This window comes from Emys orbicularis, chromosome 5 (assembly GCF_028017835.1).
Source record: "Emys orbicularis isolate rEmyOrb1 chromosome 5, rEmyOrb1.hap1, whole genome shotgun sequence".
Taxonomy (NCBI): Eukaryota; Metazoa; Chordata; order Testudines; family Emydidae; genus Emys; species Emys orbicularis.
The window spans coordinates 78011398-78032694 of record NC_088687.1 but is presented as its reverse complement, the minus strand read 5'-3'; the positions used below and the strand labels follow the sequence as shown (position 1 = coordinate 78032694).

The 21297-nt window shown below is 37.9% G+C and overlaps 1 protein-coding gene across 1 annotated transcript in view; it reads left to right on the top strand.

The window, feature by feature from the left end:
* The window catches only part of VEGFC (vascular endothelial growth factor C), a 144109-nt gene that overhangs the window by 84881 nt on the left and 37931 nt on the right, over positions 1-21297 (top strand). Inside the window, exons 2-3 of the mRNA XM_065404876.1 lie at positions 15025-15238; positions 18627-18817. Of these exons, the coding sequence (XP_065260948.1) occupies positions 15025-15238; positions 18627-18817 (405 nt within the window). The remainder of the gene's footprint in view (positions 1-15024; positions 15239-18626; positions 18818-21297) is intronic.

Here is a 21297-nt window from a genome sequence, read left to right as displayed (position 1 = left end):
GACTCTGAAGCCCCAGTCCTCCCCAGTCCTCCATCATACTGCTGTGGGTTGTGGAGCAACCATAGGGACAATACTCGAAGAAGAAGAAGAAGAAGAAGAAGAGGGAGTTACTCACCTTGTGCAGTAACAATGGTTCTTCGAGATGTGTGTCCCTATGGGTGCTCCACAACCCACCCTCTTCCCTCTATTTTGGAGTTCTCAATATGGGGCTCTGCAATAGAGAAGGAACTGAGGGCGATTTGCCCATTTAGCGATTGATAGCCTCAAGGCAAGGCATGAGACAGGAAGAGTGCATGTGCGAGCCAAACAGATGCTGCTATCTAAAATCTCCGATCAGAGGCGTAGGGACGCAGACACACCTATAGTGGAGCACCCATAGGGGGACACAACTTGAAGAACCATCGTTACTGCAAAAGGTGAATAACTCCCTCCATCCTCCTAGAACTCTCCGGAGCTTTTGACATAGTGGACCACAAGGCACGGTTAGCCACCCATGTGACATAGCAGGAGTAGATAGCACAGCACTACAGTGATTCCCATCTTTCCTGTCTAGCAGAACTCTGAGAATGGTGATGGAATGTCCCTGACAGTTGCATTGCTTTAGAACAATGCAGATCACAAAGACCAGACAGAAGTGCCCGAGAGCTGGGACAAAACAGCCTCAGTCAAGGGGGGTCAATATGGAAAGAACTTCCAGAGAGGTGAATTGACCATCTTTAGGAAATGCTGCAGAACCTACCTTTTTAATGAAGGCTTTCCCGCATGCCCAGAATGACACTCACAACACTGATATTCCTTCCACCTCCATCCCATAGACCCGGTCAACGAAACAGAAACTAAGAACAGTAACAAAAAATTACCCCAAGCAGAGTTTTTACCCTGAAAAGGGAGAAGAGACAGAAATTCTGTGAAGTCCACTAGGGACTTCACTGCTGCTAATCAATTTTACGTGAGAGATGGTCAGATACTACACTAATGGAGAGACGATATAAAACCATGAAATCTTAGGATTGTACCATCATTGCTTTCTTATTGGAAATCCCTTCTCATAGCCTCCAGCTCTCTCCTGTGAGAATGTATGGTTTAGCTAAGATCTAGGAAAATTAAAGTTTTGTTTCCTTGAAATGTTTGGTCTCCTTTTTTCCCCTAGCTGTAACAAAGAGTTTCTCTGTCTCTGTAATCTAAAATTGTAGCAATACTGTAATTGTATTTTCTTGTGTAGCAGACCATTTGGCAGGACTACTATAGAATTTAGCTACTTCAGTTCATCTTGTGCTTCCAAATCAATATGGAAGGAATTTGCTTCAGGACTTTTCTTTTTTGTAGGAATTCCAAGGGTTTAGGTCTTTTCCACACACACAGATTTGGTTTCCCATCTTTTTTTATAAGCCTGTCACATACTGTGCTGTATTTTACAAGAGTGGATTAAATTCTTCCACTCACTGTTTGCTCACATTGTTCACATTATCCAGTCACCCTTCTATCTTGGTAACATATTCATCTAGAGAATTTATTCTTATAAATAAAATATCAAGTTTGTCTCCCATAAAAGACTTTGTGTGAGTCCATCTGTATTGGTAACTAATGATTCTCAAAGTTCTCAGATATAACTTTTCTTGTTTACTGAAGTAGGGGAGGGAAAAGATGGCTGCTGCAATGAATCCTACATTGAAAAAAAATGAAATACATAGATTTCAAAGTGATTCACAAAGGAGGGGGGAAACTGAAGTATTGAGAAGTTACGTTGCTTGCCCAAGATTACTTAACTCACCTGCATGTGGGATATATACATACTTCTCTGTCAAAGTTATTTGATCCAAACATTCACCCTTAAGGCACTGTTGGATAATTAGAATAACATGAAGCAACAGAAAGCTATAACTTCAGACAGTACCTAAATTAAAATATTATAGGTGATAAAATGATTTATTGGTAAATATTGACAGAAAGCATTACTGTCAATAATAGATTAATAAACAAAAAAAGCTTACAATATGTCATTTTCAAAGCCGTATTTTAAATATGATTTAAATAAATCTAGTTTTGGTAAAATCTCAACCTACAATGTTGCATACAGGAGTACAAATTCAGTTCTCATTTAGTCAGTCTTAACTACACAGTAAATTTAGATCAGATTTACGCTGATGTAAATAGGAGTAGAATTTGTCTCAGGGTCATAAACTGGGGGTCAGTGTTCTGAGGAGAACTGAGATCAGTCTGGATTCAAGCACTGTGACAACACTTCTTCAGTTTGTTAATACTTCTTTATATCACTTATATAGCTAAATTTAAAACAGATTCTGGTTTTGGTGATTGATAATTTCCTATCCTCAGAATCAGACTACATCTAGACTGTGATGAAAACAGCACCTTATGAAAAAATAATATATAACTATAAAATAAACCAGATATCTTTCAAGAGCATTTGGATGCCATTATTGATTACATTCACAGACTGATAACTCTTCAGTAGAATTGGCTTAAAGTTTTCCAGTGGAACAGTTTGCTTTCAGGAAATGCCAATTTGAAATATTTAATGGGAACGTATCTATTTTGTCAAAATTTTTGATGGGAAATTATTGAAATGTTTTGTTTTGATAAGGTCAAAACATTTTGTTTTGATTTTTATCATTTTGACGTGTGTGTATGTGTATGACAAAATTATTAAATTTAAACAAAACATTTTGACCTTATTGAAACAAAATGTTTAGGTCATTTCAGTGTTGCCAAAACAAAATATTTCAGAACTTTCATTTTGCAGTAAATTAAAAAATTTCTAATATTTGTTGTTCTTAGGGACTAAAGAAATTTCAAAATATCCTATTTCCTGTGGAAGGGAAATTCTATTTCTCAACCAGCTGTATTCTTCAGATACTTAATTATGTAGAATAGGTAAACCATGCAGATAAATTCAATAACTGAGGATAGGATTAGTTTCATGCAGGATTATCAACTATCTCCTTTTTTGTTTTGTTTTAAATTAAAGAATTTGTGTACTTTTTCATTTAGAAATAAAACTTTTGCAGCCCTTTACATTTTGTTTCATCCTCTCTTTACCTGATGTTATATCCTTCTTCCTGTGCGTCAGACTTTCACTCTCTCTTTCTTCAGATCCCTTCTCAAATTCATTTATTTTGCTTTTCTTTCCACCTTTAACCTCTATTCATTTCCCTTTTCTCTACCTCATTCTCAGTGTTAAAAATATCAGAATATATAAAGCTTATTTGCAGTATAATCTAAATCATATCGTATTTATTTTATCCTTTTTTCACTTCCTTTTCTATCATTTCTTTTGTCTGTTTTCTATGTTTTCTTGTTTGTCTGGTGTGGTTTTAAGCTTTTTGGTTTAGGGACAGTGGGTCTGGTACTGATCTCACTCATATCAGCTGTACATTGTCCAGTTGACTTCAGTAGTGTTATTCCTGATTTAAATTAGCATGAGACCAGAATCAGGGTCAGTGTCATCTTCTGATTTCTATAAAGAACCATGCAAAATTACAGTGCTCTATAAATATTTAAAATTAATAAAAAGGAGTTTTACAATTTTGGAAATCAGTTAAATTATATTAGTGCTAAACAGATGTGAGATCAAAATCAGGCATATCATATTCAGCTTGAATGTAAGTGGCATATAGCAAAGTTGATGTTTAATCATACTATATGGTTCAGATTTTTCTTCAGTTGGAATTATTATATTTTCATTTAATTGACATTAATCACATCAATATTCTAAAGGAAAATACATATAAATTGCAATAATTCTAAAAGATTATGCAAGAGAAATGTTTACGCACAGCTTTCTTTAGCAATATTTCCATGTATTTGCACACTACCTATGTTTGCTTCCCTATGCTAAATTAATGACATGATTTTTTAATATATTTAAATTGGTCAATAAATGGGGTATACAAGTACATTAAAATGGATTGCTTTAGAGCCAGAATTTTCCTATGAAGAAAATCCTTGAAAATCTAATGTGCTGACAACTATAATCACAGCAGATGCATTAATTACTGTTATTGCATATTGCACCATCAATTGTGTCATAGTCTCTGCCAAATATTAAGTATTTTGACCTTTGATATTAATAGAGAAGGATATAAGGGATACATAAAATAAACTGTAAATGTAAAGAATAGGGAAACATGTTATAAACTTCATTTTGTTCATAGATGTTTTTTAACCTTCCAGATATTGTTTTTCTGTTAACTATAATTTTATGAAATATTTAACATACTATAGAGTTGGAATACCACATTATGAAATACATCTATTTTACAGAACAAAGTTTTCCAAAATGTAGGTAATTATATAATAGCTTTGGAATAAGAAAATCAAGCCATATACTTTCTTGTTTCACAATGCCACTAAGATACCAGAGTGATAAGAACTATAGAAATATAGATAGGTAGGTCTATAAGAAATTTACTGTGTGGGATAGTTTATTTACTAGGCCTTGTTACTTTGTTTAGAAGGAGAGGATTTGTCACTTGGTTCATTTAGGGCCCTTTTCTCCCCTGCTCCTCAATAAACTATGTAGATGAAAAGAAATGAAGTGAGCGTCTTCTTGTGGGATTTCCTGCTCACACTTCTGTCTTTTGAGGAATTGTTCCACTCCACACAGTCACTCCTAACCTTGTAAAGATTGGTCAGTGAAAGAATTTTTCAGGCTTTTCCTCCAAAATGTAACCAGCTCCTACTCAGCGTGATATCACAACTATGCCCAGGGTTGGCCTGAGTATTTTAGGACGGGTCAGTGAAATGTTTCCTTGGACTTAACTGACTCATTTACATAATAGAAAGAGAAAGGAAAGCATGGTGGGTATAGGTAGCACTCTTCCCTCCCATCAAGAAGCTAGGGCTGGGCTCTACCCTCTGTTGCATGCAAGTGGCTCCCATTGAAATCAGCAGACTGTTAATTAATCAGAAGTCACAGTCTGGCCCTCACTGTTTTAGAATTGCTATTATCTAAATAGCTTGATAATGTTTGTTATTTTATGGCAAAATAACAGTTGTCATGATTAATACAATGGTTTTATTTTAAATTTAGGATTACATCTAAAAGTTCATTTGAGAATAACTAGCATGGTGTAAGTAATCAAATATTCAAACCTTAATCACTTCCAAACCTTGTTAATCTGATCTAGCATAACACTGTTAAACATAAGGGCTCTATTCATTAATTTACAGTACATTTCTGTTCTTGTTTGGTTTCTTTTTGGTTTTGGTTTTTTCATGTTATGCTTTTCTGAACAGTTATTATGATGTTGATTTTCATGAAGCCAAACTACTTAAAGATTTAAAAGTATCATTTCTGGTATGCACTATGCTACAACCAAAAGCAGAACAAAGAGCCTAGATAAAAAAAGAGTTAGCTAGTTTGATTAGATTAATTAACCAAAACCACTATATGTAGATTTTTTGCAAATGTCCAGACATCAGTAAGAACTGCTTTTATAGTTCTGGTTCTAAAGAATTCATTTATTTAATTTTTTATACTGAATACTTTTTCCTTTATCAAATGTTGCTGGCAGTTAATTCCAGCTCAAGGTTCCTTGGCCAACTCAATTACTGTTAGAAATGCAGTTCACGCCCTCATTTAATCAAGTGGAAATTAAGATTTAGTTGTGTGTACAATTTGGCAGTACTGTCTGTTTGATTGCTGGGCCAGAATTAAATTTCTACATAGGTCATTAATGCCTCTAATTATCTCATTCAACATGAACCAGTTATAAATACTTGCCTAATTTGCCGCAGTTCAAAATTCATGCCTACAGGTTAATGATGACTACAGCAAGGAGAGGTCAACACACATTTTGAAATACATTTGCAGACACATACCGGCAATAAATAGACAACCTTCCTTTTCTTTCTCCTCTAAATCGTTAATGGTGCTTCGGAGGGCTCTGGTTACAATACTTAGTACAGTATGTGTACCTTGCTATTCACTCTTGCTTCCATGCTTCCTTCCCTTGTCAGGCTGAAGAGAAGAAATAGCAAAAGCCCTCTAGTGACTGAATAGGTTCCCTACATTGTACTTGTAAACCTGACTTAAAACATCAGTTGCTTTTAAGGGAAGTGTGTTCATTAATTAAGCTCAATAGCGAGTGATTCTTAAGAACAAAAATTGTGATTTTGTGATCATTCTAATTACTCACTTGTAACTAGGACAATTATAGGTCCAGTTTCATGGGTCATTTATAGAATAAACAAGGTATAGTGCATTAGAAAACTTCCCTCTGCTATACTGAAAATGCTTCAATACTCCCTGTGAATCTATTTTAATCAGTCTCCTAGAATTTGAGCAGGTATAATGGAATAATCTTGCTGCACTTTCTCAGCAGACATCAAAATAGTATTCGTCTTCTCCACCAAGACTTCATTTTGCAGAAAATATGTACTGTATCTTATAAATATATTGTGTTTTCCTTTTGCCCACATTTGAAAAATGTGTGCATGCTTCATTATGTTCTCCTTTAAATGAACCCTTTAAATTGTAAACACTATTACATTAACAGTACACATGGCCTTCTGGAAAATCCATGAGGAAATGCATTTTTAAAACAATATTTCACAACATTATCTTAGATCAGGACTTGAAAATTATACTTATCAGGAGTGAATATGCAACTTTCTCTGGCAAGTGGAGCTGGAATATTAAGCCATCCATTTCTGTAGATATTAAGCTTCAGACACACATGGCATTTCGAGCTCTTGACAGAATCATAGAAATGTAGGGCTGGAAGGGACCTCAAGAGGTCATCTAGTCCAGCTACCTGTGCTGCTGCAGGACCAAGTTACCTAGAACATCCCTGACAGGTGTTTGTCATGCCTGTTCTTAAAAACAATTAAGAGGATTTCGTAGCAGCTCTTGGAAGCCTATTCTAGCGTTTAACTACCCCTGTAGTTAGAAAGTTTCTCAAATATCTAACGTAAATTCCCTTGCCACAGATTAAGTCCATTACTTGTTGTCCTACCTTCAGTGGATTTGGAGAACAGTTGGTTACCATCCTCTTTATAAGAGTCTTGAAATATGTTAAAGGCTGTTTTCAGGTTCCCCCTCAGTCTTCTTTTCTCAGTAGTATGGGTATACAGAGATAAACTTCTGAATGTGAGTGAACCAAGGTGACTTCCTCAGGGTATGTCTATACTACAATCCTAAGTCAACTTACATTTGGTCAACTTACAACCACCACAGTAATTACTGCAGTGGTGCATGTCTACACTACCCTCCTTGAGTCATTTGTGCGTGTTCTCACCAGGAGCACTTGCACTGACTTAAGAGGGGCACTGCGGGGAGCTGAGAGCCCAGTCTCTCAGCTCCACTGGCAGCTCTATTACAAGAAGAGAACAATAGAGTAGATTTGCAAATGAAGAAATAATGTAATGACAATATGTTTGACTTTTTAACTGTTTTTAGTACTATTGCTTTTTTGTAAATGCTTCTGATCTTATCACAAATAAATAAAACTTCAGCACTTTAAAATTATGACCAAACACTTGTTTCTAAAGCCACCTCCTCAATTGTGTTGAATAGCTGAAATTGCATATAATATCTCCAATCCAATTTGAAGATGAAGCTTTTTACTAAGTGGTATGGCCATGAAAAAATTCAATTTGCAACATAGATCTAAAATGCTATACAAGTGCCTAATTTATGACTTAGCTCATAAGCAAAACGGTTTTGTAGAGTTTAAGGAAATCCGCTTGTCTAGGTTACCAGAGGACTAAACATACTAGCTTGAGATCAGTACTAAAGATGAGGGATGGGGAACCTTATCAACATAGTCCAGGATCAACTTGCTGATGAGCAGCATTTTTGGTGGGAAGGGCAAGAATTCCTATTGAGATGCTTGGCCTTGCACCCTAATTTCTGGATATAACTTTCATATCAACCTCAGGCTGGTAGGTGTCTGGTAAATTTGAAGCCCCCACCCTTTCACAACAAGGTTTTACTTAGCTCCTTTTTGAATCCGTTGGTCTTTGGTGGTCTGTAAATGAACAAAAAAATCTGTTTGTTTTTTTTTTGGCTCTGGTTTCTGCTGCTAGACATGGGGTGGGCAAACTATGGCCCGGGGGCCGCATCCGGCCCTTCAGACATTTTAATCTGGCCCTCGAGCTCTTGCCAGGAAGCGGAGTCTGGGGCTTGCCCCGCTCCGGTGCTGCAGCCAGGGAGCGGGGTTGGGGGCTAGTCCCGCTCTGCGCATGCCACGGCTCTGCGTGGCTCCTGGAAGCAGCGGCATGTCCCCCCTCCAGCTCCTACGTGTAGGGGCAGCCAGGGGGCTCTGCATGCTGCTCCTGCCCCAAGTGCCACCCCCACATCTCCCATTGGCCATGATAGACCTGTCCATGAACTTATCTCATTCTTTTTTGAACCTCACTATAGTTTTGGCCTTCACAACATCCCCTGGCAACAAATTCCACAAATTGACTATGTGTTGTGTGATGAAGTACTTCCTTTTGTTTTAAACCTTCTGCCTATTAATTTCAGTGGCCCCTGGTTCTGGTGTTATCGTGAAGGAGTGAATAACACTTCCTTATTCACTTGCTCCACACCATTCATGATTTTATGGACTGCTATCATATCCCTTCTTAGTTGTCTCTCTTCCAAGCTGAAAAGTTCCAGTCTTTTTAATCTCTCCTCATACTGAGCTGTTCCATACCCTTAATCATTTTTGTTGCCTTTTTGTGTACCTTTTCCATGCTAATATTTATTTTCAGATGGGGTGAACAGAACTGCACACAGGTGTGGGCATACCATGAATTTATATAGTGGCATTATGATATTTTCTGTCGTCTTATCTATCCTTTTCCTAATGGTTCTCAACATTGTTAGCTTTTTTGATTGCTTCTGTACACTGAGTGGATGTTTTCAGACAACTATCCACAATGAATCCAAGATCACTTTCTTGAGTGCTAACAGCTAATTTAGACGCCATCATTTTGTATGTATTGTTGGGATTATATTTTCCAATGTGCATTACTTTGCATTTATCAACATTGAATTTCATCTGCCATTTTGTTTCCCAGTCACGCAGTTTTGCAAGATCCCTTTGTAACTCTTCACAGTCTGCTTTGGATTAAACTATCTTGAATAATTTTGTATTGTCTGCAAATTTTGCCACCTCACTGTTTATCCCTCTTTCCAGATCATTTATGAATATGTTGAATAGCACTGGTCCCAGTACAGATCTCTGGAGGACACCACTATTTACCTCTGTCCATTCTGAAAACTGACCATTTATTCTTATCCTTTTTTTCCCTGTCTTTTAAAAAGTTTCTGATCCATGAGAGGACCTCTCCTCTTATCCCATGACTGTTTACTTTGGTTTAAGAGCCTTTGGTGAAGGACCTTGTCAAAGGGAAATCCAAGTACACTATATCCACTGGATCACCCTTGTCCACATATTTGTTGACCCCCTCAAAGAATTCTAATGGATTTGAGAGGCATGATTTCCCTTTACAAAGCCTCGTTGACTCTTTCTTCCCCAACAAATTGTATTAATCTATGTGTCTGTTAATTCTGTTCTTTACTGTAGTTTCAACCAATTTGCCTGGTACTGAAGTTAGGCTTACCGGCCTTTAGTTGCTAGGATTGCCTCTGGACACTTCTTTAAAAATTGGTGTCACATTGTCCAGTGATCTGGATATCATCCAGATATCCTCCAGTCATCTGGTACAGAAGCTGATTGAAATGATAAGTTACATATCACTCACTGTTAGTAGTTCTACAGTTTCATACTTGAGTTCCTTCAGAACAGCATCAATTTTATTTCAGGTAACTTTGGGTATGTCTATACTGCAGATATCCGAGGCTGGCCCACATCAGCTGACTTGGGCTCATGCTAAGGGATGTTTAATTGCTATGTAAACGTTTGGGCTCAGTCTAGGATCCTGCGAGGTCCAGAATGTCTACATTATAAGAGAAGCAGGGTCCCAGCCCCTTTAAGGGCACTCAGGCTTCTCTGCTGCTCCTATGAGGCTGGTGGCATGCGTAGCAATTAGAGCTGGTCCCAGGGCCGTAGCAACAAAGAACGTGGCCCCCTCCGAACATATGTCCGGGCGGGGCCCCTTACAATGCAGAAACTGGAATGCGGTATTTATTTTATACAATATACAAGGTTCATATTATGTATACATAGGCCTACAGTGTACATGTATTCCGTATTTACGCAAAGCACTTCTTTCGAGCCTTGTTCTCTGCAAATTGGTTAATCAATGCATCATAGTCCAGAGATCTGGCAATCTTGTTTTCGATTGAGATAACTGCAAGCGCAGAAAGCCGGTCATCTGTCATGGTTGAGTGCAGGATATTCTTGATCAGTTTCATTCTGCTGAAGCTCCTTTCAGCACCAGCGACAGTAACTGGTGTGGTCAGAAGAATTCTGATGCAAATGCAAAGATTCGGATATATCTCCTGAAGGCTGTTCTTGTATATGTACGTTAAAAAATTGTTTGCCGTGACAAGTCCTCTCTCTTTCTCGATGACATAAATAAAACGATTCAATTCCATTATGAGTTCGTTGGCATCAATGTCTCCCATTTTTCTTTCAAAATTTTTGCTGTGAGTCTCCAGTTCATTTTCTCTGTGACACTGCTTCAGGCTGTTAGCGTTGTACAGAAATCCAAACAACTTATACCACTCCACGAGTTGGTCAAATCGCGACGAAACAGAAGATATGGCCTGATCAGTGAGAACAAGAAAGAACTGCGATTTGAATTTTTCTTCGGCAGAAAGACGACTCGAATCATCAGCACATTCGTAATCAAACATTCTCTTCTTACGTCGCACCCTGGTTTCTGGAAACACCTGCTCAATACCCATATGCTCTGCTATTTCACGTGCATTTGTGACCACAGAGATATATCCTGTATTTCGATAGTCTTCCAAAAACGTCTTTGTAGCACCGACTTCTGCCTGCAGTACGTCAAATGACACATCTGGTGACTGAATTAATTTGCTGGTTTTATTGACGTGAAATAGTATATCGTACCACGTGTACACAGTCAGAACAAAAGGCCACGTCGTAACATGGTCTAAAAGCGCACCGGCTTCTGTTGCTGTATTGCCATCTTTCTTTTCGAGCGCATATTCTCGCAAAGATGACAAAGCATTGCACAATTCTTCAAGGTGATAACGCAATGGCTTCACAGCATCAATTCTCGACTCCCAACGAGTGTCCGATAACCCTTTAACAGATATTGGCATATGTTCTTGAAGTATATCCCAACGTGAAGGTGAAGAAGAAAAGATAACGTATATTCTGTTAATCAGACCGAAAAAGTCAACGGCATATTTCGATGACTTTGCCGCGTCTGAGATCACAAGATTCCAAGTGTGAGCTCCACATGGTACATACAAGGCACGGTCATTTATTTCTAGCATGCGGGCTTGAACTCCTTTATTCTTTCCTCTCATATTTGCGCCATTATCATAAGCTTGGCCTCTCATGTCAGCAATGTCTATTCCTAAGTTGTTTACCTTTTCAAGAAATGCTTCCAATAAGCCCTCGCCAGTTGTATCATGAACATTAAGAAAACCAACAAACGCTTCACGAATATTGACACCATCTTCACCGTTGCATTCAACAAAGCGTAACACCACAGACATCTGTTCTTCATGTGACATGTCGGGAATACAGTCCAAAATAACTGAATAATATTTTGCTTTTTTAAGCTGCACTATGTTGGCCTCTTGAATGTTACTGGCAACAAGTTGAATCAGCTCGTTTTGGATCTGTGGACTGAGGTACTGAACATGTGTCTCTGCCTTCTTAATCCTCTGTAAAAGTTCGCTGAGGACAGTATCATACTTTGCAAGCAATTCAAACAGTCCAAAAAAGTTGCCATTCGAAGGATCGCCGAGCTTTTCATTACTTCCTCGAAATGCCAAGTTTCTTTTGGACAAGAAAATAATGACATCAACCATGCGTTTGACAACATTTCTCCAGAAATCTCTTTCTTTCAGAAAAGCCTGCAATTCGAGTTGGTCAATAGATGTACGGTTTACTATGCCTGACCGAAGGTCAAACCATTTCACCATACAGTCTTGATGACCTTTGCCTGTTTCATGCTGCTGAAGTCTTTTTGACAGTGCTTTCCAAGCAGATGTTCCACGACGTAGCGGTATGTCGCCAGTGCCAAATAATTTACAACAAAAACAAAAAATGGCATCTTTCTGAACTGAGTACATTAACCATGAACATCTTATTTTCTCGCCATTTGCCATGGTTCGATAGAAATGAGTACTTGTGAACCTTCGTCTTTCCTCGTTAAATGGAAATTCGTAACTTTCATTCTGCTGCGGTGGGCCACGTGCAACAATGTCACACACTTGCCTGTCCGATATTATAGACGGCCAATCTCCTGGATCATCAGTCAGTGGTTCAGATTCAGATACTTCTTTCCCGGCAGCAGCTGGAATATCTGTCACAGTTTGTTTGGTAGAACAACTGGCTTCACCTTCGACCTCACTTGAAGCACTTCTGGATACTTCTGGATACGATTCGTCGCTGCTAGCGCTGTCCGTTTCATGTGCCTGTACCTGTACGTTGGATTGCAGCGCAAAATACGTTGACAACTTTGGAATTTTCTCAAGTTCCTTCTCGGCATCTTTTGCTGCCTTTCGTTTACTAGCTCCGCTCTTATACGTTCTCTTAGACATCACAAAGCACGCTTCTGCATTGGAAACAAATCGCTTCAAACGATAAAAAATTAAACAACTAAATTAATAACATTTATCCGCCGACCGCCATTATGAACGCAAATACACATTCTTTGAATGGGTCCAACTAAAATTCGAAACTGACCGACAGACAACTGATGTAGCCAATAGCATTATGACGTATCATAATGACTTCACGGTTTTGTCAGTAAAACCGACATGGATTGTGCAATAGCGTCAATAAATGTCACTTACCTAGTTATACCTTACATTTTTTTTGCCACTTTTAGGGGCCCCCTTCCTTGCGGGGCCCACTCCGGTCGGAGGGTACGGAGGGCGCTCGCTACGCCTCTGGCTGGTCCCTGCTGCTGTGTCCCCGATGGAGGGAAGAAAGGGGGAGAATACTTCATATCTCTTGTAATGAAGAATAAATAAGATGAACATGTTATAGTTCATTCAGCTACAAAGTGTTTTTCAGTATATATGAAATCTTTGTATCATTTCTATTTTTCCTGGTAGTAATTGTACAGGACAGTCTTGCCAACTCCAGTCATTCAAAAATCATGAGTCAGGCCTCCAAAAAAATCGTAAGATTTAGAAAAGGGTTCTTTTATTTGACTTCTTGATTTCTGAGCCTTTAGATTGTGCTCATTTCAGGGTTTTCTCTGCTGCCTGGAAGGCTAGAAGGTTCTGTTTTGTTTTATAATGGAAGATGAGTTTGTCAGCTCCAGGAACTGGGGTTTTAAGTAAAGCAATAAATATTGCAAGACTGACAATAAAATCACAAGAGTTGGCAACATTGAGAGCAATATTTTGCAACTGTGCAGGGAATAAAATATTTCTTATTATGTAATAGTCTTTATTTTGTTTACATATAGAAATTAATTCATGACTAAATCTTGCAACCAATTTATGTAAGCCATATTCATTGCTAAAATTAATACTACTTCTTGTCACAGACACCTAAAAGCATCCATATCAAAATATTTGAAAATTTAGAAATACACTATTGTGCAGGTTAGGATAAAAAATAAATGTGACCTGCTTAAAATTGTTAGACTCTGATAAGGCTATATTATTTTTAAACCACCTGTTTTGTCACCAATATTTTTTTAATGTGGCCATTTCTTTCTGGGATGCAGAAGACAATAGTTAGTGTATGTGTATGTATTTATATGTACAGAAACAGTAGTTAATGAACACTGCTTACGTTGTCTCTAATGTTGCCATCGAAGGGCCACACTGTGTCCATTCCTGCATGCACATGCATGAGGACTTGTAAGGCATCCCTTCTTCTTCTGCACTGGATATCCATACTGTGGGTAGTTGCATCTGGGGAGACAGCAACTTCCAGAGAACCATTGTGTGTGGTTTTCTCCACCATCATTGTGCATGTGGGTAAGAGTGGGCAGGGAATGGATGGAGTGTTAACCAGGTACATTTTCTGTGTAATGTATGGTGGTGGGGTGCATGTTCCACCGGCAACACAGGGGAATCACAAGGCAGAATGTAATTCATAGTCATCATCTCTTTCACAAGCTGCATTTGAGGCAATGGAAAACTTGTGCAAAGCTTGTGGCAGAGTCATGATTGACTCTAAACAAGATTTTTTTTAAAATACCTATGTTCATATCTCATTTATATTTGAGATGGGAGAAACTGATATTTATCAAATAAAGAACTACAAGATAGGGCTGATCCTACAATAACTTATTACCAAATATAGTGCTTACTACTATGAATAGTTTCATTGGCTTCAATTGAACTATTCATAGTAGTAAACACTATGCTCTATAGCGAGTGTCTGCAGGATTGATCCCTAACAATGTACAAAATTATAAAAAAACAATTTTCAAAAATTCTCTAATTTCATTTTCACCCATTTTTGCACTTTCATCATTTTTTGCTTTCATGAAATTTTGGGAAAACATGCAAAATTTTCCTTGATCTCATCCTTTTTAATGTTACATGATGCTAGGCAATATGAATATAATTATAAAATCTTTCTGATTTTGTTTGAAAAAGTAAAAATGTTATTTAAAAATCATTCGGTTATCCATAATACAAAATGTAATACATTGCCTTAACCTCCAAATTGTATCGTGCAAGGGTTTACTTCTGCAACCCTTTTCTCACATGAATAATACTTATCTTGAACAACATGTTTGAGTAAGAATTAGTGATGAGAGAAAGGCATTGCAGTATCAGACGTTACAGAACAACATCAGTGTAGACTTTTTTGCAAGAAGATTCTTAAGGGGGAGACTTGATTTTACAAAAGCTTAGCTGTTCAACAAACTAATTTACAGCAAAACTTGTGCAATGCAGAAAGTAATTAATCTTGCATGTTTCTTTAACAGGCTCATGCAAGCAAAGAGCTGGAAGAGCAGTTGCGGTCTGTGTCCAGTGTGGATGAACTCATGACAGTACTTTACCCAGAGTACTGGAAAATGTTCAAATGTCAGTTGAGGAAAGGGGGCTGGCAACACAACAGGGAACACTCCAGCTTCGACACAAGATCAGATGATTCAATAAAATTTGCAGCAGCACATTATAATGCAGAGATCTTGAAAAGTAAGTTCAGGAAATAAAAGATGTACCAAATACTGTAAATCAAAATCTGAAGAAATGTCAATTGTGTCAAAAACACTTTAAAATCTAAGCACTGAAAATAAAAACGGCTAAGGCCTTTGATTTGTATTAATGCATCAGTTAGGACCTTTAAACCAGTGCTTAATTTGTAATTAAAGAGGTGCCAGGGCTCAGCAATTTTTCTTATTTTCATAACTGACGTGGCAAGGCCAGAGGTGCCGGGGCTATGAACTGCCAAGCCTACAGGTGCCAGGACTCAGCCCTGGCAAGCTCTGGCACAAATTAAGCACTGCTTTAGACACTTCCATAATGAAAGAAACTAATCCTTATGGCTATTTTTTTCTGATATACGTTTTGTGAACTCAGTGGGATGCATGAGGTGTACACTGATGCAGAAGGAAGTGTTTGCACCATTTTCAGATGGCACATTACAGCAGATATTTGAAATTAAATCCAGAAGTCCTCAGCTGGAAAGAATCTCTGCTATGCTGGGACTTTGAAGACTTTGCAGGAAGTAAGAAGGCAGTAATAGGTGACTCCCAAAGAATGTCCCCACTGGGGGGAGGGGGAGGGAGGAGAAAATATTTGTCTTTTTCCTCCTGATTTTCTTCAATTAAGCAATAACCCAGAATAATGCATGCATTATTCAGCTATTGATGCATGCCTCAGATGCACTGGGAGGCTCATGGCAAAGGATCTTCAACCACCTGGAGTAGCCAAGTACTGCACACCTTGGTGTGACTTTACACAATCAAAATAAGCATGTTTATAATATTACAACAGACCAGTTGAAGCATTAATGGACATTAACATAATTCTTTTTTTTTTTAATCATTCTGCCTGAAAATAAATTACTTTATGGTAGGGCTGTCAAAAAATTTTAAAAAAAAATCGCGCTGTGAAGCAATAATAGAATACCATTTATTTAAATATTTTTGGATGTTTTCTATACTTTCAAATATGTTGACTTCAATTACAACACAGAGTACAAAATGCACAGTGCTCACTTTATATTTAATTTTGATTACAAGTATTTGCACTGTAAAAAAAAACAAAATAAATAGTATTTTTCAATTCACCTAATACAAGTACTGTAGTGCAATCTCTTTATCATGAAAGTTGAACTTACAAATGCAGAATTATGTAAAAAAAAAACTGCATTCAGAAATAAAACAATGTAAAATTTTAGAGCCTGCAAGTCCACTCAGTCCTACTTCTTGTTCAGCCAATCGCTCAGACAAACAAGTTTGTTTACATTTGTAGGAGGTAATGCTGCCCGCATCTTGTTTACAATGTCACCTGAAAGTGAGAACAGGCATTTGCATGGCACTTTTGTAGCATGGCACTTCTGCAAGGTATTTTACGTGCCAGATATGCTAAACATTCATATGCCCTTTCATGCTTCAGCCATCATTCCAGAGGACATGCTTCCATGCCGATGACGGTCATTAAAAAAAATGAGTAAATTAAATTTGTGACTGAACTCGTTGGGGGAGAATTGTACGTCCCCTGCTCTGTTTTACCTGCATTCTTCCATATATTTCATGTTATAGCAGTTTTGGATGATGACCCAGCACGTTGTTCATTTTAAGAACACTTTCACTGCAGATTTGACAAAACGCAAAAAAGGTACCAATGTGAGATTTCTAAAGATAGCTTCAGCACTCGACCCAACGTTTAAGAATCTGAAGTGCCTTCCAAAATCTGAGAGGGACAAAGTATGGAGCATGTTTTTAGAAGTCTTAAAAGCAACACTCTGATGCAGAAACTACAGAACCTGAACCACCAAAAAAGAAAATCTGCAGGTGGCATCTGACTCAGATGATGAAATGAACATGCGTCGGTCCACTCTGCTTTGGATTGTTATCAAGCAGAACCAGTCATCAGCATGGACGCATGTCCCCTGGAATGATGGTTGAAGCATGAAGGGATATATGAATCTTTAGTGCATCTGGCATGTAAATATCTTGCAACGCCAACTACAACAGTGCCACGAGAAAGCCTGTTCTCACTTTCAGGTGACATTGTAAATAAGAAGCGGGCAGCATTATCTCCTACAAATGTAAACAAACTTGTTTGTCTGAGCGATTGGCTGAACAAGAAGTAGGACTGAGTGGACTTGCAGGCTCTAAAATTTTATTTTATTTTTTAGTGCAGTTATGTAACAAATGTACATTTGTAAGTTGCTCTTGTATGAGGTGAATTGAAAAATACTATTTATTTTGTTTGTCATTTTTACAGTGCAAATATTTATAATAAAAAATAATATACACTTTGATTTCAGTTACAACACAGAATACAACATAGATGAAAATGTAGAAAAACATCCAAAATATTTAATAAATTTCAGTTGGTATTCTATTGTTTAACAGTGCAATTAAAACTGCGATTAATTGCGATTAATTTTTTTAATTGTGATTCATTTTTTTTTACTTAATCGCATGAGTTAACTGCGATTAATCGACAGCCCTACTTTATAGATTTTTTTTGGTGGGAAGATGTAGAACTTATAAGAGGAAGAGTAAAATTTACAATAGAGTAGGTGGGTTTGAATTGAATTGTTATAGGAGGAATTGATTAGATAACAGGTGTAATGTTAGTTCTTCTTTGAGCCAGAAAGCAACCTAACAGAAGTTGGCTCCAAGACAGAGGAACGGGGCTGTAGTGAGGCAAGTTGCATCACTTTTTAGTAATGAGGTCTGAGCTGTGCACAATTGCAATTTGGCAGAAATGCCCAGCCAGAAAATCCCATCACTGTCTAAGGGCCTAGCCTAATTAGAATTTAAGTTTAATGAAGAAGGTATAAAATATTGCCCTGTAACTTGTTTTTGTTTTTTGCATTGGAAAAGCATAGATAGAGCACTCTGTAGTTAGCAAAAGTAAATGAACATCCAATTACCTTAATACCATCTTAATAGTACAAGACACAAATCAAACATGCTTTTTAACATACGGTATGGTCCAAATCCTGAAGTGTTTGTTACCCAGGCCAGATGATTCTCCTCTGCAGAAATTGCCACATAGGGATAGGAAACTCTACATGGAAATCTCTCTGAAATCTTTGGCTATCCTGAGATCTGCCTAGACTTTGGAGATGTTTACTAGGATCCCAGTGGTTCCACTACAGCTCTGTCCCCACTGCGGCTCTGCTCCCTGGCAGCACTGCCATGGGATTCTGGAAAGTTACTGCAGAGAGAATTCAGTTTCTCTAAAGAAATGTGTATTTAATTGAATCAAGAATCTAAATATACGAAGTCACATGCTAGTCTGATTCCAAACATAAGCAAGTTGCTGTTAATCTATGGTGGGATATTTGTTCTTATTTTAACTAGCTGCATTATAACGTATGAACTTCCCTATAACTTGGCAGGTATTGATAATGAATGGAGGAAAACTCAGTGCATGCCACGTGAGGTGTGTGTAGATGTGGGGAAAGAGTTTGGAGCAACAACAAACACCTTCTTTAAACCCCCATGTGTATCCATCTACAGATGTGGAGGTTGCTGCAATAGTGAGGGGCTGCAATGTATGAATATCAGCACAAGTTACATCAGCAAAACGGTAGGTTCTTATTCCAGTTATATTCTGAGTTGTCTTTACATTTCAAGTAAATGGATAGTTATGCATTTTAATGTATTGCTACATGGAAAAACCTATCCCAGAATCTAATTTTATTTCAATTTATTATTCATTTGAACACACATTGTTTCCAGAACTGTTACCTTTATAAACCGTGCAGCTAACAATAATTAATGACATAAGGAGGGGGGAGAAACTATGTTAAAAGAAATTTAGGTTGCAAAGTCAAGCACTTGAAAGTTATGAAATGCCAGATTTGCGATTGCCTATGCAACTTTAATCCTACCCCCAGAGTGTCCCACTATGCACTGTATGAGATAGGAGTGCTGTAGAAAAAATAGTATGTGATCATCTCAATACAGACTGTTTCATACGGTACATGCAAATGGGCAGAATTGAGATTGCATGGACACAACTTTCAACTGCTTGACTTTCCAACTGAAATGACATTTGTTTAACATAGTTGGGTTTTTACTGTAATTTCTAGGGTTTTTTAAAGGAAAAAAAGCTAAAATTAAATACTGTTATGTGCAACTATAACAATTACACATTCTGTCATTGAGCAGCATAGTTAAGCAGCCTCCCAAATAGCCATTCACTATTGTCATCTTCTCAGATCAGCTGTCTGTGTTTTTCCTTTGGTAGTCTCTATTTTTTCCTCTCTCTCTCTTCTTGCTGGATGCTCTAAATGAGGATGATCTAATTTTAGTGTTAATATAATCTCCTTTATCACCTCGTTCCCTGTTTAGTGAAATACTGCTCAATTGGAGCCCCAACACAGCAGAAGCAGCTGTGCAGTGGCAGCTCATGCGAGTAGGATCCCTTACCATGAAACTGCTTAGTGTACCACCCAGCTAAGGAAAGGGTTAGGGAAGGGGAGAGAAGAGTCAGTGAAGAAAAGATAAATGTTCATAATCTTATCCAGTCGTGAAAGCCTTTTTTCAAACATATTCGTCTGTAATTGTGCATTCTACCAAGGATTTCCAGTGCAGAATGTGAGCTACTCTAGCGTTCTAGACAGCCACACAGGGATGGTACAAGTCAAACAGTTTAAAAAAAGAAAACAACTGTTATTTCAAAGCCACAGTTCTTCTAGCTGGTTGAGAGATACAAATGATATATCTTCACATTGCTATAACTTCAGAAACATGTGCTTCACTCTTTTAGTAGCTACTGTCTCAAATATGTACTTTTGCCAAGTCCTGCTTACCTGAATAAGAGATCGCCTAATGCAGATGTAGTCATAGCATATACACCTCTACCCCGATATAATGCTGTCCTCAGGAGCCAAAAAATCTTACCGTGTTATAGGTGAAACCGCGTTATATCGAACTTGCTTTGATCCACCGGAGTGCGCAGCCCCGCCCCCCTGGAGCACTGCTTTACCGCATTATATCCGAATTCATGTTATATTGGGTCGCGTTATATCGAGGTAGAGGTGTAGCTCAGATTTCCAGATTCAGGGCCAGATTCTCAGCTGCAATACATAGGCACCAGTCCATTGATGTCAGTGGAGCAACATCAGTTTATGGCATAATTTATATTTCTGATACTGGTAGTGACGTCATTTTTCAAGATCTTAAGAAAGTAGCCTTTTAAGAGGTGATAAATGTCTTTGGAGGGACCTGACATGAACAGTTAAGAAAATATCAGAACTAAAGACAGAAGGCTCATGGGGGGTGGGCTCACCAGAACTAAACAAAGCCTTGCTTAGACAAAAAAAGGTAGCACTATGTGGTGGTGGGTGGGGTTGGTTTCTTGGGGGGGGGGGGTAATTTATTTTATTTTATTTATTTATTTTGGTTACCTATTCCACAAAGCCAAGGAACTTCATCATTTAGGTTCCTATCCTCCTCCTATTGAATGAAGTCATTGGCAAAATTCCTTAGAAATGGTACTGTGACTTCCAGGACCCACGAGTTTCAGAAGACTTCCTTTTAAAGGGAGAGACCTTAGCACAGCCTTATTTTTTTTCATTTTTGCTCACCTGAAAATGATCGTATTGAAGCTATGCAACAGTGGTTCAACATTGTTATAGTGCAATGAAATGAGCAAAGAGCACATCAGACAAAAGGATATCGGGTCTAATTTCAAAGGGACCACACTGTAAAATTTCAGATGTCAGTCACATTTTTTTCACTCCTTCTTCTCTTATATTTCCCAAATGAAATAAGAAAAATTGTTCTATTTGCTATACATTGTTTGATTTCCATAAAAGCCATCACACCAGTTGCCATAGTAGATCCCCACTGGTATTCCCGAGGATAAACTACCATTGCCACTCAGGAAAAGCATGAGAAAATATATTAGTCTTACAGACCAATGCGAAATGAATTCCAGTGTTTAGGGCCAATAACTGGACACTGGAGACTAAAAGACAGCTAAAGATACAGATATGCTTTCCTGATATCACTTTTCCCACAAAAGTAATTGATGTAGTTGGCACAGGGAGCTTATACAAA